Raw genomic sequence first — 26945 nt, 5'->3', positions numbered from 1 at the left:
GAATCTATCATAAAGCACAGAAAGTTTTTTTACACACAATACCCACAGCTATAGACTACACATGGGTTGGTTAAATATTTCATCATTCCATCATTAAAACACAATTTCGATCATTGGTAATTAAAGGTAACTGAAAAGGAAATTGGATGCACTTGGTAAATACAAGCAATAATGAATGGGACAGGTGGTAGCTATTCCCCATGATTCTTTTGGATATAAAAAGCACCTTCAGCCCCCTGTGCATAACCAAGCAAAATGGAGAATGTTATAGTCCACGTAAAGGACAGCAAAGGCAACACTCTCATTCTTCAAACTTCCAAAGATGTTGCAGAAAAGATGAAGAATGGTAAGTAAAAAGCAAAACTATGAAATTATTACAAATGACTAAAGATTTTGAATTTTGTATTTATTTTTCAAGATCAAAAGTTCCTCTCCAGCATCCTGGAACAAATAAACCATGTAGACACAAAGCCAGGTACACACTGTTCACCTAATTAACAGGCACATGGTGTTAATATTTTAAACTTACCACTTCTGCAATCTTATCCCTCAACAACCACCAACACCAACCGGACACCAATTTTGAACCCTGGGTCCCCCACACCCCTGAATCTTAGTATTGCCAAACTCCCACCGCATCCATCCTCCATCTCCACCTCCATTTAACCTTCTGCAGTGCTAGAACAGCCAGAGAACCTCCAACCTTTGTCTCCCTCCATCCAGACGGGCAGTCATGAGTCACAAGGTATTGCATCTAAAAGTTGAAGGAAGAGAAATGTCTGTGGTAAATGTGATGTATATGATTTCCCCCTCATCCACAGGAATAACACATCAAATCATCCTGCTACTTTTGGACCTGACAAGAACACATCAGCCAGTCTATTACCATAACAGAATTATTTTCTATAAAACCATTCAAACGGCGCTCTCAAAACAGGGTTACAACTGGTCAATAGACAAAATAAGGAAAAAACTGGCAAACATGCTTACCACCTACAAAAGAATAAAAGACGCCGTGCAACTGGGGAGGGGACACAAACCAGGGAGTATTATACAGTAAGTATATGCCTGTATATCTAAAATGCAAAATTTATGTCTGACAAAATATTATTCATTTGCAAGGTACATTGACATTATTTTTTTTCCCCTCCAGCAAATGGATGACTTATTTGGGACCTCTGGGATCGGAACTGTACCACCAGGCACTGTGTTTTCCACTACTCTGGGTCTGGAAAAAACACCCATACACACAATCTCACAGCCACCACAAGCAAACCCAGCAGGTGAGGGTGTGTCTTCCAGACCCAGAGGAGTGGAGCACCCTGGACCCAGCACCAGCAGGCAAAGACCAGGACAGTCCTTCGTGGACTCTTATGAAGCCTATGCGGAGAGTAGGACTGCTTTTTAGTAGTCCCTGGTCAGGCCTGACCTGGAGAGATGGCGGCGTCTAAAGGAGAGGCGCAGGCGTACCTTTGAAAGGAACCTCTTGGGCAGCCTTGGAACCATAGGGGAGCAACTCCAAGAAATAAGTCAACAACAAGGGCAGATAATCGAGCTACTGGAAATCCAATCTCAATAAAGCTTTCATATTTCAGATATTTGTGTTGCTTATTATTGATGACCACAATTATTGATGACCACAAACCGACTTATCAATTACAAGGTGGACGTTTTCATTTTAACATGTGAAACTGTTAAATATTCTGGTGGCCTTTTGACTTTGCTCTCAACAATGCAAGCAGATATAGCCTGTCATCTTAAACCTTCACTTTAACCTGACTTTAGCATAAATGGGACTTACATTATAGCCATTCTAAATTACAAGGATGGAATAATGCAACATTCAGTCTCTTACATTTCAAAGCAAATGTAAGATGAAATGGGGAAACCTGACAGTCCAGGTTGATACAGTAAAGTTGTGAACATTTCCGATAAATACATTTGGATGTGCTCTCATGGTTCTTCCCTTTGGGACTTATTTAGTTCTCACAATAGGCTGTGTGACAGATGGAATAATGTGCGTTGGTGTATCATAGTTTATGGCACGGGTATTGCTGTCGGTTGTTCTTGTTTATGTGAAACTGTCGTGCTAAATACGGGAGCATTGTAGTTACCATAGGGCTCCAGTTTCGGTGCACGGCGCTCCCTCCCTTCAGTTAAGTACATGATGTGAGGGAAAGGTTTGTCCGTGCATCGGTTATTCAATTACAGTACTCCCCTTTTCAGGGCATTTCCATTTGCTTCATGTTTTGGCTATCCGCAATGTTTGGGGCTATCAAGCTCTCTTTTGGAAGTCGCTTTGGATAAAAGCGTCTGCTAAATGCAAAAATGTAAATATGCCTCATGTACACCATAGAACTATTTCCATGTTTAGAACACATCATTTTACCCTTTACTTCATATCTAAGTCCTCTTTATAAATGTGTCTTTATGAATATATCCTAATACTGTCAATGATTAAATCCATCTGAAATTCTCTGTCCCTCTGCTTAACTGTGTTCAGCCAGTGAAGTTTCGTACAGGTCTTGATTCAATTATTCATTTTTCTTGATTCATTTTTAATTAACCAAGGGTCAACAATGGGCTATGGCCATTGTTCAAACTTCTCAATTTTTTGGCTAGATCACATGCTGTGACAAATCATGTCTCTATAGAGACATCTGCGTTGTGGAGTTGCGGGGGCTGTGGTTCACCATCCAAACCTTCATGCGGCACATCCACTTGGTCATTGTGCTCTAAACAAAGATTGTGCAGGATGCAGCCTGCAGAAACTGCTGAACTAATATCCGTTATTCTTTTCATTTGCAGATATTGAAGCCTCCTAAACTTGGATTTCAGGATGCCAAATGTATGCTCAATAACCACAAGGGCAGAATTGAGATTCATGTTGAAGCACCTCTGCCTTGCAGTCAAGTGGCCATTATCACTGTAAGGCTTCATAAGTTGAGGCAACAGAGGGTAGGCAGAATCCCCAATTATGTGCATTCCCTGCGTGGGAAGGGACTGGGGATCTTCTTCAAGAAGATGAGCAACTTCTGTGAGACGGAAGGCTCTGGCATCATGCCAGCTCCCAGGGTGACCTACACTGACATGGCAGAAGCGCCGCTGACTGTCACAAAACCCAGTGAGAATGACAGAATAGAACTGCTTTCTGTTGTAGTACGCCAGGGGATTGTCACAATGGGGTCTCCTTATCGGCATGTGACACCCATCCACTGCACAAACAGTGTTGGGGAAACTTGCAGTGTCAAAACCTACTGTGGTCATCTGCAGTCTTTCGTCTTTGGGCCAGGAAATGTGGTGGGCCATGTGTGCATTAATAAGGGAACAAAAATCATGTAGGTGCTTGGCAAGAGTGGATTTTGTCATGCTAAATCTATCTGCAACCCCACGATAGGACTCCTGATTGGACAGTGTCCAGAGGGAGGCAAGAACACTGTTTTTGAGTGTCAGTTTGGTTTGTAAGAAATTATTATAATGTGGACCAAGGGCATTTATGACATCCTGCAGAGGTAGAAAGAAGAGGCTTGTCACAACAACTTTCAGAAATGTGAAATAGTAACATTTATGTAATATTAGCTACAAACCTCCATCTTTTCTTTGGAAAGCCTGAAATTGCCTTTAAATTCTGAGGGACTGTAGAGGGGGACGACATCCTCCACAAAATGATTAATTTTTGGAACCATTCTATAAGGAATATATTTTAAACAATATATAGGTAACTGAAGACGAAAAGGCCGTTTTTACACTTTAATTTAATTGTGTTAAACAGAGTTCTTCTACAAAAATATTGGAATGGAAATTATCTCCAATATGATATGTTTGTGTAGACAGAATGTGTCATTTCATGTGATCATATTGACCTTATTCCGGAAGTCACGATGGGCGCGGCCATCCGCGTATTCTCATTTCCGGTTTAGATACTTTCCACTTTATAACGGTGCTAAAAGACAGTGTCTTAAACAGGCTCTGGTACTCATTTATGGCTAATAAAGATGCCCAGCGTCAACTGCAGTTTGTGGCTGCCATAACAGGTGGAGAAGACGGAATCAGACCCTGTATTATCATTGTTTTGACCATGGAAAGAAGAGGTCCGAGTGTTGTGGGCCGACATAATTTGCATCGACCTCCAACCAAAGTTGAGGATCTGCGTCCCTGGCTGAAGGCGCTGAATAAAAAAAAACTGAAGTTTCCTTTTGTCTGCTCGTATTAATAAAGGGTGTAAACTAACCATATTTTAGTATGTTTTAGTGTTCTCAATTCATGATATAAGTAGATACATGATTATAACCAAACGTATGGGCATGGCTGTGAGCAAAACAATTGCTGCAGTACATCTAAATTTAATATAAAGCTTTTGAAACAACGCGGCAATCAAATTATTTCATGCGTCTTTCTAACTGCCATTAGGAGGGAAGATACAAATCTTGTAAGTTTTAACACGTTGCATATCGCTTGTACCAAAGCCCCTCGATGAAAAGGTTGTAACTTTTTATTATTACAGCACAATTTGTCACTCATACATTTGCAGTTTATGGCTAATAGCAGAGACCTGATGTAAGTAGATAAACAAGAAGCTAGCTAACGTTCTACTGCTAACAGTGCTAGCTGGTCGGTTTAGAGGGGAAGTCTCAAATACATGTACTGACTGTAAAATTAATCACACGACTGAATTCTAGAGGACCTAAGCTTTCGAACAAAGTATAGCAAATGCATATGCCCTGCAGTGAAATCGTTAGAATATCTTATGTTTGTGGCTAATGTGATGCCTGCATATCACAGCACCGTGCTGTCAGCAGAGTGCAGGGCAGCAATCTGACCGGCAAACGAATTATATCAACACTTAAAAGTGGTTTTCAAGCCATCCAGTGAAATGGTGTATTGTTGACTTGTTGTAGCACACGAACATAGCACATCTTGCACAAATCCACCAAATGATTTAATATTTTAGCAGAGGGACTTCTCGGCAGTTCTCCATTGAATTGAATGATATCCCCGGTAAAGCGGAAGTGCAAATACAACGGAAGTGCAAAAAGATGAAGAAAGTGGGCGGGGCGGAATAAGGTGCATGTAACCTAACTAAAACAATTCACAACTAATTCCGTACAAATAGTTATTTTAACCGGGTTTCTAATACAGACGGTAGACATACGTTTTTGGTTGTTGATACAAAAACAACGCTAGCCTTTACATATCAGCATGGGTTAATAGTTTTACCTACCTTCGTTGCTCATTGTGCACAATTTCTTGCAAAACCAAGGGAATTTCGATCGCGTACAGCTCTTCAGCAATGAAATTAGCAAATAGAACTTGATCGGCCACGACTGACGTCAACGAAGCAAACCACGGGAAGCTGGAATGTCCGACTTCACAGAGCCGTTTCAACTCCTCCCCGACTGCAAGCGGCCACTCTCGCCGGTCGTTTCATGCAGCCGCAGACCATGTCGAACGCACCTAATACTTGCGATTGTTGATGACGCATTCTTCATGCGACCGAGATTTGTTTCGCGCGTTGAAATTGCCGTCTATGTGTAGTTTGGAGGCAGCGTTTTCTCCGACTAGCAACTGTTTTTAATTTTAAAACGACAAGACAATCTACCATGTTTACGCCTCGTGCCACCCTTGGTGGGTCCCGTAGGCAATCGTCAAGGATTACTGGCAGAAGGAGTCTCGCTAGCACTACACCAACGGGTTTACTCTTTTCCCCTCGCAGGACTTCGCTTGCTTCAAGGTGTGTGCATCGTTCTAGCCGCATCTATCTGTATTATAGTTACCTTATGTAAACTAATATTTGAATTTGTCTTAAGTTAAGATGATTAGTTTGTACAGTTTTATGTATTTCTTAATGGACTCATACATTTGTATGTCATTGTAGGTCAACTCCCACGCGCGTACAGACCTATTCAACTGCAGAGACGGTCCACTTTGATGTCCAAACTTTCGGTTCCTCCTTACCTGTCAAAGTCATGGAAGCTCTGACCATGGCCGAAGGTAGGCTAATTTTGACTGCTGAAGCAACACATGGAAGCCATTTGTTTGAGTTGTGAGCTAACTGGTTCTTATGTGTTGTATTGGTTCCACTAGCCGACGACCACATTTCAGTGAAGGTGGATGAAAGTGGTTGGGCTTGGATGGTATGTGGAGAGAGACTAATCATATGGAAGATCTGCCAGACAGCTGTGGCCAAGGTAAACGTTGTGATTATGGCTCACCTTGTAGTGGTCTGTATTTAAATGTTTAATGAAGATTTTAGGAAATATTATATAGTATATATTAGAATCAAAGTAGATGAAGATTAAGATCAAAGTAGACGAGGAAGTGTTGTTCAGAATAGCAAAGCTCTCTGTTCTACCCCCCCCCCCCCCATCTTCAGTCTATGGATGTACTACCACACTCAACATTGAACAGTATAACCCTACCCCTTTGACTTTGAATGCAGCTATAGATCATATGTATTAAACTGTACTAACTAAACAAATCTTGCATATTTAGTTCAATCGTTGACATATATGGGGCATGTCTTTGTTTACTTTAGTTGTCCGTGTGTAAGGATGTCCAGTTGCCCACGAGTGAGTTCGCCTACAATGTTAATCTCATTGCAATTGTATCTCCTTGCCCATTGGAGTCAGCAACAGTTCAGGTGGGTACTTCACCATGCTTCTTCACCCATGCCTATTTTCTTATGTCTGTAAATAGACAGTAACCTGTTATATAGGTTGGGAAATTCAGATAAATCTATTGAGTAGCTATTTCCGACCGGATAGTACGAACTCATGTTGCCATCGAAACATTTCTGTCTAATGTAAAATAGGCTGTGCACATTAGGAAGCTAACAAATGTAGCTAGAATAATGCAGAGCACCAAGCTTATGATAAGGCATGGCAGAGTGTAGAAAAATAACACCCCTTGACATTACCTGTGTCGATGGTGAATGTCATTCATGGAAGTTGCAGTCACCTTAAAGGCAGGGTAGGTCATTTTTTTTGGTCATTTACCAAACATCACATCCTGATAGCAATCAAAAAATCAAATGCTCTGACAGTAAAATAAATGTGGCTGTCGCAGGACTGTAAACATGACCAACCAGTGCGTTCGGACTGAATTCAATGATTGAGCGGCATTCGGACCAATTGCAATTATAGGACGGGATACTTGCCTGTCTTCCTACCTGCATGCACTGTGCAACTGAGGCGTGTTCATGTGTGAACATTGAAGGGAGGGGTTGGGATATTTTGTGTTTATTACTTTCAAACTCCAAAATAGCTAGGTTCGCCAAAATTGCTAGGTTTGCAAAAATGACCTAACCTGCCTCTAATGAAATGTTGGTTGTTTCATTTTGGGCATTGCAGTCCATTATGGTCTTGGCAGTAGCACCAGAGGGAACAGCCAGGTTTTGGCCTAGCTTGGCCCATGAGGGAAACTACATAGAGACTGTAGTGGACATGGGAGAAAACCTGAGCAACTTTGTCATTGCTGTTAAGGTAAGGTTGTACTGTGGACCCTTTTCTTCATTCGTGTTACCAAATGGCATACCTGTACTATTTAATGTTGGCTGTACACCATCTACATAACTTCATAAATCCTAGCATCGTTAAGTCTTTCACATTAGCAATCAAGGAGCTGCCTTGTAGATTTGTTGTTCCAATGTCGTGGTGTGCAAAGTAAACAGTTTTAGTGCAAGGGTCCCCACACTCTACTAGAGTACGAGATGTATCAGTTGGTTGACAAAACATGACCTTTCTCTCAGGGTTGCAGTTTTGTAGTTTCATCGTTCCAAGGACAGCTGATGCGTCTTTGGACAGACTCATCAGGAAAGCTCCATCAGAGGGCATTCCAGCCCGGCCATGGGATGTTGTCTGGGATCGGACGCAGAGTCTCCAGCCTGTTTGGCATTCTTGCCCCTCCCACAAATGATACAGTAAGCAGTGTCACAGATATGCCTTGGACCTTTGGTTCTTTGACAGGTTGTATTTTTCTGGAATAAATGATACGATACGATGAACTTTATTGCCCTGCGCAGGGAAATTTGTCTTGGACTCTGCTGTACGTCATGAATGCCTTGACAGTCACAATGACAACAAACAATACATCCTCAGCCAACAGTATCAACTGTTACATAACAGTATTGCACATATCCCGTAACATAACGCATACATAAACCTCATAATAATAAATGCTAAAAGATCACCGTAATAAAGGCACTATACAAATTATTACATAGACTTCAGCCTCAAGCGGCATTGTTAAGAAGTTTAATGGAAGTTGGAACAAATGAGTTCGTAAAATGGTTGAGTTTGCAGTAAGGGACTCTATATCGCCTCCCCTAGGGTAGGAGGTCATACTCTGAATGGAGAATGTGAATGTGAGAATGTTGCCTAAGAACAGATTGTTCATAAATAGACTGCAATGTCTCGTAGCTGCTTTTTCCAATGACCTCCATGGCCGTGTGCACCAGACGGGCGAGTTTAGTTTTGCGGTGAGGTTGCCATACCAGGATGACATCCCATATCTGATTAAGATATGGGAGGTCTCTCCAGCACTGCCATTCAGTTGAATTAGACTGTTGCTTGCTTTTCTACAGGCACTTATAGCGATTCATGTTGTTTAATTGTAACTTGCTTAACTGCATGCTCTTGTGGATCTTCCCTTTGGCACTTAATTTTGGTTGTTCACAATATGTGCTTCTTGTTTTGGCTACCAGCAATGTTTAGGGGCTGTGGTGTTGTTATCAGTCCCTATGCACTTTGTAAAGCTCTCTCTTGGAAGTTGCTTTGGATAAGTGTCTGCTAAATGAATACACGTAATAGTTATAGGTTACGTTAAATCAAAGGTGTCTGTGCCATTTTAACAATGCATTAGGGATGGGCATAATTAATCGACGATCGATTATTGATCATTAAAAATTTCGTCGATGATATTATTTGTTCATCGATAAAACTAATGCGTGTTCTGTTGCGTAGTGTGAATCTTGAAGGAATGCATCCTGCTCTCGGTGCTAGCACGGAGGAGCTGCAATGCACAACGAGCAGAGAAAATTACCCAACGGATCTGCAAGTCCATCGAGATGGATATAACACCCTTAAGTGTTGTTGAGGGCGAAGGTTTTTATGAAGCTTTGTTAATTAGCCGGAAACAAAACGAGGGTCAGTTGTGTTTGAGCACCGGCTTCTAGCTGTCGGCTCCGCTTCTAGGAGTTACAGAAATAGTTGTTCTTCTTGTAATAGCTACAGATCTTAATGCGGAAACACGCTGTGTTTTTTCTATTTTTACTGCATTTTAATATAGCCTATAAATAGTCAATTTTAATATAAAAATGTCAATGATTAATCGAAAATCGATTGTTAATTCTCCCGACGATCGATTAAGACAATTTAATTGAATGCCCATCCCTATGATGCATGATACATTTTTGTTCTTGATCAGATTTATGCTCCTGGTCTCAAACCAGCACATACATTTATTAAAAGTGAATCTGTTCAATTTCTGCCTAGCTCTTATTGGCAAAAAAAAAACTCAGACTACTTCCTCACATATATTATATCTATATAAGGACACTTTTATAAATACCTGAACAACTGGTTTGTGCTTGGAACTTCATTTTGATACAATTAAAATCAGATATAAAATGTTGTTGGAGACCTGGTTGTCCTGAAATCGGGTGAGATCTATATCTTCTATATTTGAAGTTGGTAAGAGGAGTTTTTTGGGTTTGGGACACGTCCATCTACAGTGGTATGAAAAAGTATCTGAACCTTTTGGAATTTCTCACATTTCTGCATAAAATCACCATCAAATGTGATCTGATCTTTGTCAAAATCACACAGATGAAAAAACAATGTCTGCTTTAACTAAAACCACCCAAACATTTATAGGTTTTCATATTTTAATGAGGATAGCATGCAAACAATCACAGAAGGGGGAGGAATAAGTAACTGAACCCTCAGCCTAAGGAGACTTAAAGAGCAATAGAAACCAATTTTTACCAAACAATTTAAGTCAGGTGTGTGCCCAATCACTGATGAGTGGCTTAAAGCTGCCCTGCCCACTATAAAACACACACCTTGTAAGAATTGTCTTGATGAGAAGCATTGTCTGATTTGCACTATGTCTGAAGACCTGCGATCAAGAATTGTTGATCTGTATAAAGCTGGGAAAGGATACAAAACCATCTCTAAAAGTCTGGATGTTCGTCAATCGACAGTCAGAGAAGTTGTCTACAAATGGAGAGAGTTTGGCACTGTTGCTTCTCTCCCAAGGAGTTGCCGTCCACCAAAGATGACGCCAAGAGTTCAGCGCAGAATACTCAGAGAGGTAAAAAAGAACCCTAGAGTGTCTGCTAAAGACTTACAGAAATCACTGGCACAGTCCAATATCTCTGTGCACACATCAACTATATGTAAAACAATGGCCAAGGATGGTGTTCATGGGAGGACTCCACGGAGGAAGCCACTGCTGTCTAAAAAAAACATTGTTGCTCGTTTAATGTTCGCAAAAAGGCACTTGGACACTCCACAGAAGTTTTGGCAAAATATTTTGTGGACTGATGAAACCAAAGTTGAATTGTTTGGGAGGAACACACAACGTCATGTGTGGAAGAAAAATGGAACAACTCACCAACATCAACACCTCATCCCCACCGTGAAGCATGGTGGAGGGTGCATCGTGGTTTGGGGCTGTTTTGCTGCCTCATGGCCTGGACAACTTGCAATCATTAATGGAAAAATGAATTCAAAAGTTTCAGGATGTTTTGCAGGAAAACCTGAGGCCGTCTGTCAGACAGTTGAAGCTAAAAAGAGGATGGATGCTGCAACAAGACAATGATCCAAAACAAGTAAATCAACTTCAGAATGGTTTCAGAAGAACAAAATACACGTTCTTGAGTGGCCAAGTCAAAGTCCAGACTTGAACCCCATTGAGATGCTGTGGCATGACCTCAAGACAGCGATTCATGCCAGACATCCCAGGAATCTGACTGAACTACAGCAGTTTTATACAGAAGAATGGGCCAAGATTAGTCCTGATCGATGTGCCAGACTGATCTGCAGCTACAGGAAGCGTCTGGTTGAAGTTATTGCTGCCAAAGGGGGGGCCACAAAATATTAAATGTGATGGTTCAGTTACTTATTCCTCCCCCTTCTGTCATTGTTTGCCTGCTATCCTCATTAAAATATGAAAACCTATAAATGTTTGGGTGGTTTTAGTTAAAGCAGACACTGTTTTTTCATCTGTGTGATTTTGACAAAGATCAAATCACATTTGATGGTGATTTTATGCAAACATTTGAGAAATTCCAAAAGGTTCAGATACTTTTTCATACCACTGTACATGAGTGTGAAGTTGCACTGCAACATTTTTGTAAAACACCAATCCTTGAAATGATTTCCTGCTTGCATGGATTGGGAAACGGGGGGCCCAACCAAATGAATAGTGAGCTAACCCACCCTACCTTCCTCCTCTTTAGCTCCACAGTGTGCTGTGGGTGGGGGACAAGGCTGTCCTGTACACCCTCACTTCCTCCAGACTGAATAAGTGGGAGATGGAGGAGAGCTCTGAGGTGCAGGTCCTGAGCTGGAACACCAATCCTGCCCTTACAGAGAGTATCACAGATTCCGTTTGGGTAGGTGATACTACAAGTATAACATTCTAGGGCTGGGCGATATTACTATTTATTATATGGCAATAGGGGTGGGCGATATGGCCAAAATCTTCTATCACAGTATTGTAATTATAATTGTATATCAAGGTTACGGTATATATCACGGTATAGTAAATTCAATTAAGAAATGGTACAAAATAACCATACCGTACTTCATCATCATACTTTATTATTTATTACTAACAAAAACAACTGCCTCACATGAGACGACACTTGAGTTAAAAACAAAAGACTCAAATGAGTATGAGCATTCCGATTGGCTGATGCGCAGTCATGCCATCCGCATGGTGACCTAGTACTCACAGTGCAATACGGATCCGTAATGCCCTCAGACAAACGGGGGGGTTCAAAATAATTCCTTCGTTAATAATTTGTTACACAGAATTTTATTATATTCAATATTCATCCAAAATGATTCACAGCTTCACCAAATCAACCACAAACAAATAATTTCTGCATATGCAGGTAGCAACGCTAGTGATAAATGACTATTTAACTGGTCGGCTCCTAAATGCCGGGTAAGTAGCTAGCTCCCGAGACTTCTCACCAAAAGAACGAAGGGGAACCTTCGATTAAGACATGTTCGTAGGTACCTAGCAAAAGTAGCCTGAACTTTCCTAGATCTTTAGCTACGACACTAATGCTGAATGCTCGCTGATATAGCTGTCTGTCTTACTAGAACGGTGTATGCATCGTTGCTAACGTGTGCTGACGTTGTGACTATGTATGTGAGAAAGACGCGTAAGTGACAGAGAGACGGAGGGAGAGCAGGGAAAGGATATGCAGCTGAAAGAATTTGCTGCATGTTTAACCTAAATAGTGTTAAAACATTTTTTTTTACAAAACGCAATATGTGGCGGTCGGTGTTAATTCTGTGATGCACCGCCACAAATTAGTCCATGTGTGGGAAACACTGAAAAGTATACCGCGGTTGAAATTGTATAGTCAAATCTCTCCTGGTAGACACATTTCTACCGTCGCAAGGTATATACCGTCATACCACCCAGCCCTATATGGCAACGACCGTACGAGCGTTTTGATTGGCTAATTGGTAGTCATGGTAGTCGTATTGACCTCATCGCCGGTCCGCGGTCTGAGAAGAATTATTATTGTCCTCCGCTGACGTGGTCTGCGGTCTGATATAGATACTAGACGAAGACTAGACTCTTTGAATCACTTGTCGTTATTTTGTGTTGGAATTAAAGCCTTTTTAGCAGAACCGTGTTGCCCGCTTTCTATAAAAAATTATTGGTTGCTAGGCAACACCTGAAACACACCGTGAGAAGACTTGAGAGCTAGCTACAATTAGCCTACCATTTATTTTATTTATGTTCCGTTGCACGGTTTAGGAGATGACACCGTTTTTGTGGCAAAAAGTGCCTTTTATGCACTAAAAGAACTCAGTGCTAGCCTACGTCACAACGTCAGCACACGTTAACAACGACGCATAGATACAACGTACATAGATGTGCTAGTAAAGGCCAAAATATACTAATCTGACAATTCACCGCCAGAAAAGTAGGTGGAGCAACGTTTGAGAAGTCTGCCACATGACGTCTGTGTGTGGAACCAATTGCGGTCCAATCACAGCCAAGGGGTATCCGTAAATTTACGGACTAGCGGACGAATAGTCAGGAAAATCAGGAGGTGCACGTAGAGCTCTCCGAGGGGCTCCTAGACGGCGTTCCACATTGGTGCGGGCGTTCCCTGTGTCCGTCTCCGTGAAAACGGAGTAGTATAATTCGGCCTAAAGACACATAACAGCGTATCTCATTGTGTGTGGTGTACTAGCAGCATCATACATTTAAGCAATTCAAGACTTGCATGTACAGTAAGTAATGTCACATTAAATAATGTATTTAAACTCAAGCTTGTTTGGTGTGTCGTTGTCTTCAATGCGACAGCTTAAACTTAGTCAAAATAAACGTTTTTCTTTTCCGGCGCATTTAAACAATCCCCTCAGTGAAGTTTGGCTAACAACAGCAGCTAGGCTAGCTTGCTGTTAGCACAATATGCCAGTGTCAGCTTCTTCACGTAGGGCTCGAGACTGAGACCAAATGGTCGCATTTGGCTTTGTTACTGACAACGAGCTTCCAGCAAACTTCTTTTGAATTAGCCATTTCCCCCTAAATAAATGTCAAGCCTATTTGGGGGCATATTTTCAGTTGGCAGATTTGAATTGCGATTGCATCTGAAATACTGCCGGTGACAATATTGTTAGAATAGCTTGTTTAAAAGGGGGTTCTGATGAAAAAAGTGTTTTGTCCGTCTCTTCATAAATGGAGTGACTAAGTCCAGTTGAGTTCTGGATTTTAATAAGTATTTATCAATCTGCAGATTGGGAGAGAAAACCAGACCTCTGACAATAAATGACAACACAACACCAGGCTTAGGTCTCAATCAAGTCTCTCTCCGCTCTGAAGGCCGGAGGACCATCTTTTATAGGGCACAAGAATGTAAACATAGATAGTGACAGTCAGGCAGTAATGAAGTTACAACAATCTCCCAACTGTTGGGAGATTAACAGCTCCCAACACATGACCACTCAAACTACAGAGTTCATAGTTGGAGCTCTCCTTGTAGTCATGACAAGGACCATTTAGCCAGTGCTTTCTCCTGATCTCAAACATCTATTAACCCTGACACATAGACACAATCTACTCTTATTAATAGCAAGCTTACATGAGAACATACTAACTAGTATCCAATGATTAGTTCTCTTGATTAGTGAATAATGTAAGCAACCAGGGAATCTAAATTTCTTCCACAGTTCTTTATTAATGAATGAATGCAATATGAGTTGGCTAAATGCTTCAAAATATCACTAGAAGGGAAAACTTAAGATTACATTTAAGTTATAGAGGTTAGGACCATTTTTTACACCGGATTGCCCCATCGTTGTTTGATCCGACTTTTCAACTGAGGCTGCAATAGCTTATCACTATTCCTTCAAGCAGGAGAAATGAGAAGACAATCGTTTCATTCTATGCAATCTATAAAATCGATGCAATCTTCATAAATAATAAGTACACATTTTTATATAAAATATACAGAAATATCAGTGGTAAAAATTACAGTTAATAAACAGACCCATCTGCAACCGACGCATGCAAGCTCACTCTGCAATTTTCCCAGAAATTGTACCCTCTTGTTCTAAATGTAATAAGAAATTGGCCTCTCTAAATGGTAATTTTATATAGAAAATGTACTACACTGTGATATGTATCGTTAAGGGATGCATGATATATCGGCAGCCAATGTTCATTTATTTATTTATTAGTGTTATTGGTCCAATAAGAAAATTGATAAATCCATAAATGATCTACCGGGAGAGTTTGGCTATACTGTTTCAACCACGGTATATATATATATTTGTGGTTGTTGTATTGTATATAAGCCATCATATAAATTGCATTCTTGTGATAATAAGAATCGTAGTTTAACTTTGATTTGATTTGCTATTTTCTAGGGCTGTCCCCACTTAATCGACTCGTCGATTTTCTGGTCGACTAAGATTTTTTTAGTCGAGCTGCCATATGGCAGTGTGAGAACTGATTCCCGCTTGTGTCATCATTGCTGAATTAACAAAATGTTCAACAGAAATTGTAGATTATATTATTTAAAAAAATAAACCAACTCAAAAAATATATAATTTAAAAGAAAAGGTGTCCCTGTTTTCCCTTTCGTTAATCTGCGCGTTGTTTTGGTTTGGTATTTTGCACACGGAACAAGCACAATTGGCTGCAGAACTACAAACTCTGCCATAGCCTTCTTTGTCTTTTTTATGAGTCAAAATGGAAAATAAATCTGTGGTATGGCAGCATTTCCTTAAAGTACATTTACAAAGTACCGGTTGACCCGAATACAACGCTGAATGCAAACTCGCATTCCAACAACGGTTTATTTTTCATAGTTTGACGTTGAATATGATGTAGCCTACCACTTGAAAAACTTAAGTTGGTCTAGCCCTACTTCGCTAATGCTAACGTGCTGGGTTGAAAAATAAATATGCCTATTATTAGAATCACATCCAAATTGAATGACATTATCTTCTTCGGCCAAGACAACACAATCTTTCTCTGTTGCAACATTCCCCACTCAGCTTCTACGTAAGTTTGCATGCTGCAAGTTTTCAGGCAGTGATAAGCACGCTCTGATGATTTGCATGTTAAACAAACAATATTTTTTATTTATAGTACATTGTAAGAGATACTAAATATCATCGTCATTTGGTTACAACAGGATTGGTGATACGAGTCTTATTATTAGTTGGCTATTAGCGGCTGAATCTGCAATGTCCAGCAACCATTGAGTCAGATTGCTTTTTTAAGCCTTTCAAAGTTCGATTAGTCGATTTTCAGACGTTTTAGTCGAGTCTTGGTCGACCAAAGAAAGTCTTAGTTGGGGACAGCCCTACTATTTTTGTTTGATGTTGAAGCACATTTGCGTTGGTCTGACAGAATTTTCAATGTGGAGTGTATTTTGTGTAAGCGGACCACATTCATGCCGATTCTAATTAATTATATATTTGATGACCCATTCTGCAGGTAACCAATTTGATTTGTTGTTCAAGTTGTGTCTCGTGCTGTAAAATTATTGTTGTAAAATTACACTGGTGGCGTTGCTAGCATTCTTAATCTAGGACTTGTGAAGGCTAACTACTTACTAACTGAGAGTGAGGTCATGCCGGGAAATATCAAACTGAGGCTTTAACGTATCGACCGAGCTTTAACGAGGTTGATATGCCGAAACCGAAGTTAGATATGGATAGTAAAACTCAGACTGATCGCTTTCGCTCATTTTGAAATGGGCATTACGGATCTGTATTGAGCTGTGAGTAGGTCACCGCGGATGGCATGACTATGCATCAGCCAATCGGAACGCTCGTACTGCCTTTAAATAATAGCCAGTAACGTCTTGTTTTACATATTTACAGAACAATTACCATACTGTGATATAAAATTACTCATACCGTGATAGAAGATTTTGGCCATATCGCCCACCCCTAGGCCATAGGAATGTATAATTAATTGTAAAATGTAAGAGTTCTGTTCATTTTGGTAAAAGAAAGATCTAGATGTTTTATGCAGTTATGGTTTGCCTTTTGTTTTTGTACTCGGGCTTTCTATTTATTGGCATGTATCAATTATCGGCTTCCAAATATAAAGTTAGCGGTTATCGTATTGGCCAAAATTTCCATATCGGTGCATCCCTAGTATCGTTATTGGGATGTGAAAAGATCTACTGGATGTGAGATTTTGGTGATATCGCACAGCCCCAGAACATTATGGATACTGTTTATTCGGTGGATATGCTTATGCCGATAGTTAGAATATAAAACTCACATTCACAAAGAAGGTGGGTTAGAACATTGTCTTGTAACTCGATTACATTCTGAAAAATGAACTTTTGAAGAACTTAACGATAAATGTGTTCTGTTCAAAATATTCTTCTGTTTATTGCTTATCAGGGGTCTGAGAGCAGCTATGAGGAACTAAAGGAAGGTGTGAAAGTGGTTTACCTGGACATGCAGCTCAGTCAGTGAGTATTAATTCTAAATTAAGAACCATTACCTGGTTGTCGCCATTAACCAAATACGTTCAGGGCAATTAGACAGTTCCATATAACCCCCAAAAGTCTGGGTAATTTTACGAGTATTTATTTTATTAAAGGGGTCATAGATTGCGAAACCGATTTGTCATAGATGAATAACGACAGTTTGGTGGGTAAAATAGACATACAGTGAACCTCAAAGTCCATTGAAACCTCTTTCCTATCTAAATCTCATAACTTGAAACTGCAGCTGTAAAACGATCGGTTTTGAAAAAGTGGATTTTGTGACTTCACAAATTACGCATCACCTTTGTCACGCCACAACATTTACATACAGACCAGCCCTCTGGTGTTCTGGCCAAGGATCTCAGACACTAGTTTAGCTGCGCGATGCTCTGTGTACTTCCACGCGATCAACAAAGTAGAACCGTTTTTAAAGTATATTGAAAATGGACCATCGTAAATGCAGTGTTCCAGGCTGTACTGGGAATGCTGACACTTTTCATAATCTTCCCAAGGAACCAGACACTCGACGGGCATGGCTGATGTTTTTCTATGAGAAGATCCCTGTGAATTTCGACACTCATTTATTCATTTACTCGAACCATTTCACCAAAGACGGTTTTGAATGAAAACCTTGGACAATTTAAAGAAAGATTTGCTAAGCCGCTGTTGTTTAAGAGGTGCTGTTCCAACTGTATGCGCATCACAAACGCGAGCTGTAAGTAGGATTTTGTCACCAACAGTTAGCCTATTAGCAATGCTAACGTCTCCTGTATCTGTATGTAGAATGCTAAATATGTTTCTAAACACATCAATATACCTTACTTAGCAAATTACTCTAGCTAGACTAGCTGTAGTCGGCATTAGAAGGGAAGCTTCCGAAAAAAATAGCCATAAAATGAATAGCAGTCTAGCCTATTGCTAACACCTGTCTAGATTATCTTATTATTTGAAAGAACTAGGGAAAGGCAGGTGCTAGATACAGGATATGTTAGCATTGCTAATAACAGTTACCAACAAAATCATACTACAGCTTGCGGTTGTGATGAACATAAGGTCGGAACTCACCTCCTTTTCAGTAACGGCTTCATAGCAAATCCTGCTTTACATTGTCCCAGGTTTTCAAAACCGTCCTTCGTGAAATGATTTAAGCAAATGTGTCGAGGGTTGAACTGCACAGGGATCTTCTATGCCAGTGGTTCTCAACCCTGGTTCCCGGGACCCCCTGTCCTGCATGTTTTAGATGTTTCCCTGCTCCAACACACCTGATTCAAATGAATGGGTCGTTATCCAGCTCTGCAGAAGCCTGTTAACGACAATTCATTTGAATCAGGTGTGTTGGAGCAGGGAAACATCTAAAAAATGCAGGACAGGGGGTCCCGAGGACCAGGGTTGGGAACCACTGTTCTACGCAATGGTATAGACCAGTGGTGGCGAACCTGCGGCTCTTTGCCTGCTCCAGTGAGGCTCTTACTGAGCGGCTGGGCGAATAAAAGGAATACAAAAAATAAATACTGTATATGGACCATTTCATATTGCGTATCACAACATTGTTTAAGACTTGAACAAACCACACAGAGCTGTCACAGGGAGGGTGCCAGGCCCTGTGCTAACTTAACATGCGAGGCACTGCTTATTGACATACACGTGATGCACACGCAAGAATCACTTTCAACCCGCACAGAGACTGTCCATAATTCCGACACCCATTATCCTGCGCGCGCGTGGAGCCACACCATTTCTGCAAGATGTGCTGACAAATTTATCCAGCGATCCTCGAATTGACTTGTGAAATTCTTGCTTCTTTTTAGTCGTATTTCTTTTCTCAGCACCTTACCCATGTTTGCAAAATTGGTCTTGCTCTCTTGTAGGTGACGTTTGTTTCTCCCGGCCGTCTCCTTCCTCCTCTCCCTCTCACAGGGCGTGCACTAACGCCCTGTGGCGTAACGTAAATCATGAACGAAAAATTAGATTTTTTGACAAATGGGAATTTCATTTTAGATCGAGTCATCCAGTCAAGAACAGGGAAAAAAATAATATTTAAAGTAGAACACATTTGTGATTGCAAACCAGGCAGGCGCGAGGGCCCAGTGGCACAAGGCACTGTCCGGTCGTATACAAACTGTAATGCTTTGTATTATGACTGTCCTTAGATCTGTAAGCCGCTGTTGTAGTGCGGGCGTGCATGTGTGGCACTTTGCTATGGTGTGTTTTTTTGTTGGCACATGCTTTTGCTGGACTGGTTCGCCACCCCTGGTATAGACAAACATCAGCCAGCCATGTCGAGTCAATGTTAGCTAGACTCTAGCTCATCTGCTTTTTAATAACGCTGATTTGCAAGGAATGCAAGGACAGATGTATAGCGAAAACACCTAGACTGTAGCCATGTACACTAGTTTAGCTTGCTAACGCAAGAGATGATTTAGCCTAGTTTATTGGCAATGGGTATAATGTTATTTCATGTTCCTGACTGTGTTTCATTCAAATAAATAACCCGTGTTGTCATGTCAATCTACAATTCAAGATGAATGTTTGTCCAGATCGATTTTTCAGCAAGATAGCTAGAGCTAACTGAAGCTGAGTTGAATCACAATAGTTTATTTGCTAAGCTGTAGTGCTACTGTTATCCACCTAAGGCGATCCTGTTTGCTTCAACAACAGTGGAAAGTGGAAACAACTAACGTAATCATTTCAAATGATATCTAGTCAATCTGTTGAAAACAGTGTTGTGTAGACACAATAGATTTATTTGAACGTATTTATTTCTAGTCTCCACCTTTGTTGTTTCTGTGAGTGCAGTTGGCCGTGTTGCGTCTTTGCTCCGCAGCTTCACTCGTTGTAAACCAACCAATCAGCGCCAGGGCCGCCCATAGAAATTGCTGGGCCCTGAAAAGGTCCAGTGAATGGGCCCCCCCCTAATAGGTCTTTACTTATTAACGTATGCGTGTGTGTGCTTTCTCCTACATAAAACATATGTAAGAGACTTACTCAGTGATTGCAGCTACATTATAGCAAAACAAATACATCTTTATACATAAAACTTAAACATAAAGTTTAATAAATATAAGAGAGACCTTAACAACTTGTGTGGCGCCGGGCCAGACACACACACGCATACACGCACACAACAATTTGACACACTGAGATCTGCTACACTCATACCACATTTTCTAGTATAAAATGCAATTTACCTGCCTTCATCTTTTCCTATTATACAGCCATCTTCCTTGTCTTTCTGGATGCAAAGTCTTTTATAATGTATTTGAAGTCAATTTGTTTAGCCATTTCACACTCAATGGAAATTGTGATTGAGCCTCTCCTGGCTCATTGTGGAGCGCAGGTCATTTTTATGATTTTGACTGAGTTTACTGAAGGACCTTTCTCCTCCTGCCACATTACAGGTAAAGTGCAGAATGTCCTCAGAGCAATGCAGAACATGCGCTTTCTCAGTGTCAGTTTGCTCTAACCAGCTTCCTCTTGGCTAGCATCATGGCTACTGCTGCTCGTCTCTGCAACCTTGCTGGGAGCTTCTTTCGGAGTTTACTGGAAAACAAATATTTATTACTTTTATTTGGGGGTCGAATGCCCTTGCTAGCTCTCTCCTTTTTTCCCTCTTTTCTTCTTTTCTGATATCTTTTTTTTTCGGGAAAATTTCACTGGATGTATCAGGGGGCATAGAACAGCACCGGGCCATTTTCAACCCAACCAATGTTACATACATATTCGGAGACCTTAAGGAACAGTGTCAAATACCCCCAAAACCCAGTCAATGACCCCTTTAAAATGTCAAGCATATTTTGTAGGGCTGCAACAATGAATCAATTAAATTGATTGAAATCGATTATTAAAAGCTTTGGCAACGATTTTAATTATGGACTCTTTGTGTCGCGCAATTATTACGCCACTCAAAAAGTCGCGGAGATGTTTGAGTATTAAAAAAAAGTTTAGTTGACCTCGGAGGGAGAGGAAAGGCCATCGGAGAGACGTTGAGTAACGTTGTTCTGAAACACATGGCAGCAGTGACGTGAGGTGATATCAGTAAGAGGCTAGGCACTGAGTTATGAAAGCCAGATTACCTAATTTATTGTTTGGCTAATATGTCAAAACAGTAAACACAGTAAACTGTACAAGCAGCCTACAGCCACTGAATGTTAGCACAGCCACAAAGCCAATGATTTCTTCATACCAGTCTGTTTGAAACAATCGAAAACATGTTGTCCCTTAGGCTGCAGTAGTCAATCGAAGTCTGGCGTAGACCTCCCTCTTGCTATTAACTATTTTTTTGAATAAAATTGAGCCTTGGGAAATTCCTCAACTCTCCGATTGGCTGACACCGCTGCTGTCATTTAGACATTTGTTAGTTTCATATTCGACATTTGTCTCAATCGGAAGACGCTACTTTGCAGCATCGCGTTAGAGACTGGGTGAAAACTACCCATACCACTTGAAAAATGTAGACTTTCATAATATTTTTAGGAAATTAAAACATCAAGCACACCAGAGTATCTTAACAATGTCTGGTATACACCACAGCCTTTACTTTTTCAATGAAGTTTCAAATAAATTGATCGAAAATCGCTGATCTTTGAAAATGGCTTAATCCTTGCAAATTGTACGTTTTTTTTTTTTTGTCAAAAAATCTCAAATATACACCAGATTATTCTAATAAAGTCTGGCCTACTTCCACAACCTTTCAATTTTCAATAAAGTTCTAAACAAAACTCAAATACATTGCTCATCTCTGAAAATAGCATTAAATACATGCTAATATTAATAACTTTAAAAAAATGGTGTGCCTGTTTGTGCACACTGAAGATTTTTTGCACTGTGAATTTGCACACAAAAAACAACAGACGTGCAATTTCGCTAGCAGGGGAAGAATACAAACAACAGAAATCACCAGTTAACTTATTTTACATTTGCAAGAACTATAGACTAATAAAATAACAGGCTTAAATGAACTGACAACATAAGTTATATGATTTACAGTTCTCAAGGACACACACACGCAATCTCAACTGCGCTGTGAAGTGCGTGTCCGTGCTATTCTCCGACATGCACTCAAACAATCACGGCTGACAGACGGCCCAAAATTTTGTACAGCCCTATTTCTGATACCGTGTAGCCGTGGCGGGCCGCCACGCCGTGTTGGGGACCGGGCGAAAACTACCCATGTCATTTTGAAAAATGTAGACTTTTATAATATTTTTATCATTATAAAACCTCAAACAGACACCAGTGTATCTTAACAATGTTTGGTATACTTCAACAGCCTTTTTTTTCAATGAAGTTTCAAATAAATTGATAGAAAATCACTAATCTTTGAACATTTCTCAATCCTTTCAAATCGTAACTTTTTTTCTAAATTGTCAAAAAATCTCAAATATACACCAGATTATTCTAATAGTCTAGCCTACTTCCACAACCTTTCAATTTTCAATAAAGATCAAAACTCAAATACATTGCTCATCTCTGAAAATAGCATTAAAAACATGCTATTTGTGCACATTCTGAAGGTTTTTTGCACTGTCAGTTCTGTTTTTGAATAAAGGGTTGGAAATTAATGCTTTTTTATCCGATCAATTAATCTAAAAAAAGAATCGACAGAGTAATCGATTATTAAAATAATAATTAGTTGCAGCCCTACACTTAAGTTTCATGTTTGTAAACCTGTGCAGTTTAACGGTTAATCCAAATATATAAACTTTTTCCAAATATGTGTATGTGACTTCTGAATTGAGGGAGTTTAATTCCCCTTGATACTTTGTATGGTAGGAATGGTCTAGTGGTGTTAGCAGCTGCATGGCACCCATCTGATGTGCCCTGCCAGGCATATTTTTGCCTGGTCACCTTGGTGGATAATGGCACCAACATCTCTGACGAACTGTCAGTGGAGGTCACCAAGTTCAACCCACCGTTCCAGGTGAGGCCCTAATGAGATTTCATTCTGTTGTGTGGTTTATAAAAAGTTTCTTGCCACTTTCAATTATGACGCACTATTAACTGCCCTCAATGCAAACTCCGTGTTTGTCCCCTCAGGCAAATGAAAGAGGATGTTTTTACTGTAAGGCCTCAAAGAATTGCCAGCTGGAAATTAAACTAATTCATTGAACTAAAATAAGACTGGCACAAACTATTAGATTTTTAAAATATATTTCTTTATTTACTATTAGATCTTTTGCCTTGATATTTGTAAAAACATCCAAAACATCCAAAACATTGATTGCTGATACGTTCTGTTCCACAGAGTGAAGATGCTCTCCATGCAACTAGGTTGGTGTTACCGAGAGCCTCTAGCACTGCAGCCTTTATCTACAATGATGAGCTGGTGTTCGCCTGCTCTACAGGCACAGGCAGAGGAGGTCTGCCTGAGGAGAAAATCCTCTTCAACTCTCCTGGTAGGAGCAACAGAAGATCCCTTTTCACCTTAGATACTCATATATGTTGTCAATCTTAACTGGGAGTACTCCTGATCCATTTAAAAAATACATTTGACCTGTGGGCAAATAGAATGCCATTATTCAACCATCTCAGTGACTCAATGCCACGTGACATTTTCCTGCGTACGGATGTTTCGTCTTTGACAAGACACAAACGCGAGCCTACGTGTGACCTGCCAGTTTGTCCCTTCTTTGCACGTTGTATTGCACAATGCAAAAAAAATGCAGCCCACACATGTTTGATGTTGCTGTTACAAAATTTTGTCAATTGTGCTATGCTATGCACTACTGTTATTGGGATGTTATTTTAAAGGTGTGTTCTTTTGTATTATATTTGGTGCACTGAGTGAGGCTATCAATTTCAAAGCATTTCTCGAGTTTCAGCCTTTTGCCATTGGAGTTGCATTTTTTCATTTCTCCAGTTTATGTGCGTACGCAGGGCTCAAAGTTTTCATCTACCTGTCAAGTTTTTCATAAATCCTAAGTTTGCTTAGAAAGTGGCTTACACACTACATAAAGGAGGTCCCTGATCCTTGGTCTTCTGCAGTCTAGATGCAGTTTGTGCGTCGCTTTGGATAAAAGTTTGTGTTAAATGAATAATGCTTCTGCTTCACTGCAATTCATTACAAGCCATGTGCTGTTGGCATCTACATTGTGAACTTGACTTGTGAAATCGCTATGTCTTTCTCTGTTAGGAGACCACCTTCGAGGTGGGGGCTGCTGTGCCAACCTGCCTGTGTTTTTCTCCCAGAACAGCGGGCTGGTGGCGGTTGTCTCCAGGGAGAGCCCCTCCATCCTGCCCGAGACCATGGAGGACTCCCTATGCTCCTCACTGGCTGGGCCTGCACCTGAGGTAGGCATGGTTCAAGCATAGCTGGACCCAAGGGGCCAGTGTGAGGCGTATTGAAATAAGGGGCCAAGGCAGGTTAAAACTTTATAGCACAGACCAGACAATATGGCACAGATGAAAATGTGCCTAGATGTATCAAAATATTCCAAAAGTACTGATTTGGAGGCATGAGGCACTTTGCTTGAGCTTGTAAAACAAATGATTAAAGGCCTGTTTCTTATTTTTTAGACAACTGCCATGGAGACTCCTTCCAGAATGGAGTGTTTTACTCCAGAGGACAAAATTAAACTCCTCAAAGCTGCTTTCCTACAATTCTGTCGGTAAGTGGTATGACAAAGATAATTGTGCCACTTTAATGTACTGTGCCGTCCGTAATTAAATGGCACCTAAATAATTATAAAAAACAGGCTGTGGGGGGGGAAATCATCATGTTTGTTTTTTATAATTTAACTCACAAAACAGACAGCAATCAACACATACAACATAGACGGGTAAACAAAAAAACCCAAAACAAAACGAGAAAGAGAAATTGTCCACAAGATTATTTAAGAAAGTATACAAAGTCAGGGTTTTTCCTGGGTCAAAGTGGGTCTTTGGTGCAAAAAAAATAAATTAAAAAAATAAAACGGTGCGTTACCGTGTCACCTCATTAGCAGACATCTATGTATTTTTTTTTTTTACCATTTCATAAATAATGGAGGCTATGCTTGAGGAAATAATTTTGCTTCCACTTTAGATTAAAATAGATAGGCTAAAAGATTGACAATAGTCCACGCACCATGGTGCTATCATGTATGGTTCACAGATTATCAAGGTTTACCACTTTACATATATATGCAAATTACCAAAATGTATATCAACAGAATCTAAAACTAACCAGTGGTCAGAAATAGAACACACAAATTATAAAATTCAAGTTTATCGAAGCAAGCTATTGTTCGCGCACATCACAGTTGCGTCTTGATCAGACACTCGATCTTTCTATCAACACGATTACTATTGATCAAAACAGAATGAGGGTTCGGCTGTACTTGAAAAATACTATTAAACACATTCGTGGACATGCACTGCACAAGTGATTTAATTGTGATGACGGCTCCAATAGAAGTTAAAGCGAGCACATATAACTTTTATATATATTTTCTAGTGGTGGGCAGTTATCTATGGAGGACCAAACCTGCCATATTTAAAAATGAATGAATGAATAAATAAATGTCCACATCCATGCATTTAGACATAAATAAATGAATACATATACTAATTAATGCACAATTGTCAATCAATATTACCTTATAATTTACATGTATTTATGTATTTATTTGTGTATTCATTTATTTATTCATTTATTTATTCATTCATGTATTCATTCATTTATTAATTCATGTGTTCATTCATTTATTCATTCATTTATTCATTCATTTATTCATTCATTCATTCCTGTATTTCTTCTTCTCAATATGTTAATGAGATGTGTCAATCAAAATAGGTAGGCGGTATTTGACACACCATTGGCTAATCGTTTTCCACGCTTTGTATTTGATTATGTAGCCTTACATCCATCCTTGCTGTCATGGACAACATAGCCTACATGGACAGGCTGGCCGACCTTGTCGAAAACAAATATTTAATTCACCATATATGATATTTGGATAAACAAACATGTTATGAAGATTTTACTACGTTAGTTGTGGGCTATCACTTAACACCCAACTTCACTACGCTGACCGGCCAACCATGTGTTTACCCCGATAAAAACTTAAACATTTTAAAATAAAAAATTCTGATTGTTGATTGTCAAACCAACATATTTGTCCTGTGTGTAAGAGCGAGATAGACAATCTGGCATATAGCCCCCAATCAAGCAGAAGAGAAAATTGTGAAGATTGACGACACAAAGTTAATCATCGAAGATGAAAAGTAGCTTAATCCTAAATGGAGTTGTATGCCCCATAGCACATATTTTACAAAGACTATGGCAACAAAAGCCAAACGTTGCCACGTTATGTTGGGAATGGGATGCCGTTGCGACGGTTATTGTTGGAGCAACAAGTTGCCTAAATAGCCTGTAGCCTATGCCATGTTTATGTACATGTCAGCTTTACATGTTGAAAAGAAAATCTCAAAGAAGGTGAAAGGCTTGGTGACCGGCGTGGAGAAATGCGCGTCTAGTGTGAACAGCATCGCGCCATTCGTAGTATATTGTGGCGCTCCAGGGCGCTTCGCAGCCAGTGTGTCCCAGGCGTTAGCTAGATTGAATCTATGGCTCTGGATTGATTGCAATGTCTGAACATCAGTTTCCACGCCTACTGGCCTCCTCTCATTATCATATTGGGAACAATGAATGAATGAATGAATGAATAAATAAATGAATAAATAAACGAATAAATAAATGAATATATAAATGAATGAATGAATGAATAAATAAATCAATCAATACATAAAT

General features: G+C 40.0%; 2 protein-coding genes across 2 annotated transcripts in view; both read left to right on the top strand.

Moving 5' to 3' along the window:
- The first annotated feature begins 255 nt into the window (after positions 1 to 255).
- LOC146238084 (uncharacterized) lies at positions 256 to 1591 on the top strand. The gene is made up of 5 exons (XM_084685984.1): positions 256 to 346; positions 419 to 475; positions 677 to 745; positions 822 to 1056; positions 1154 to 1591. Exons 1-5 carry the CDS (start codon positions 256 to 258, stop codon positions 1449 to 1451), a joined length of 750 nt encoding a protein of 249 aa, XP_084542110.1. The 3' UTR covers positions 1452 to 1591.
- A 3883-nt stretch (positions 1592 to 5474) lies between these two features.
- Positions 5475 to 26945, top strand: part of nup133 (nucleoporin 133) — a 42440-nt gene continuing 20969 nt past the window's right edge. The window contains exons 1-12 of the mRNA XM_084686054.1: positions 5475 to 5731; positions 5876 to 5991; positions 6085 to 6188; positions 6536 to 6640; positions 7350 to 7481; positions 7748 to 7918; positions 11462 to 11617; positions 17127 to 17197; positions 22988 to 23135; positions 23460 to 23610; positions 24348 to 24505; positions 24731 to 24822. Of these exons, the coding sequence (XP_084542180.1) occupies positions 5601 to 5731; positions 5876 to 5991; positions 6085 to 6188; positions 6536 to 6640; positions 7350 to 7481; positions 7748 to 7918; positions 11462 to 11617; positions 17127 to 17197; positions 22988 to 23135; positions 23460 to 23610; positions 24348 to 24505; positions 24731 to 24822 (1535 nt within the window). The 5' untranslated portion in view covers positions 5475 to 5600. The remainder of the gene's footprint in view (positions 5732 to 5875; positions 5992 to 6084; positions 6189 to 6535; positions 6641 to 7349; positions 7482 to 7747; positions 7919 to 11461; positions 11618 to 17126; positions 17198 to 22987; positions 23136 to 23459; positions 23611 to 24347; positions 24506 to 24730; positions 24823 to 26945) is intronic.

This window comes from Hypomesus nipponensis, chromosome 21, assembly GCF_054491055.1.
Source record: "Hypomesus nipponensis isolate SF chromosome 21, ASM5449105v1, whole genome shotgun sequence".
Classification (NCBI taxonomy): domain Eukaryota; kingdom Metazoa; phylum Chordata; class Actinopteri; order Osmeriformes; family Osmeridae; genus Hypomesus; species Hypomesus nipponensis.
This window is presented reverse-complemented; position numbering and strand designations above follow the sequence as displayed.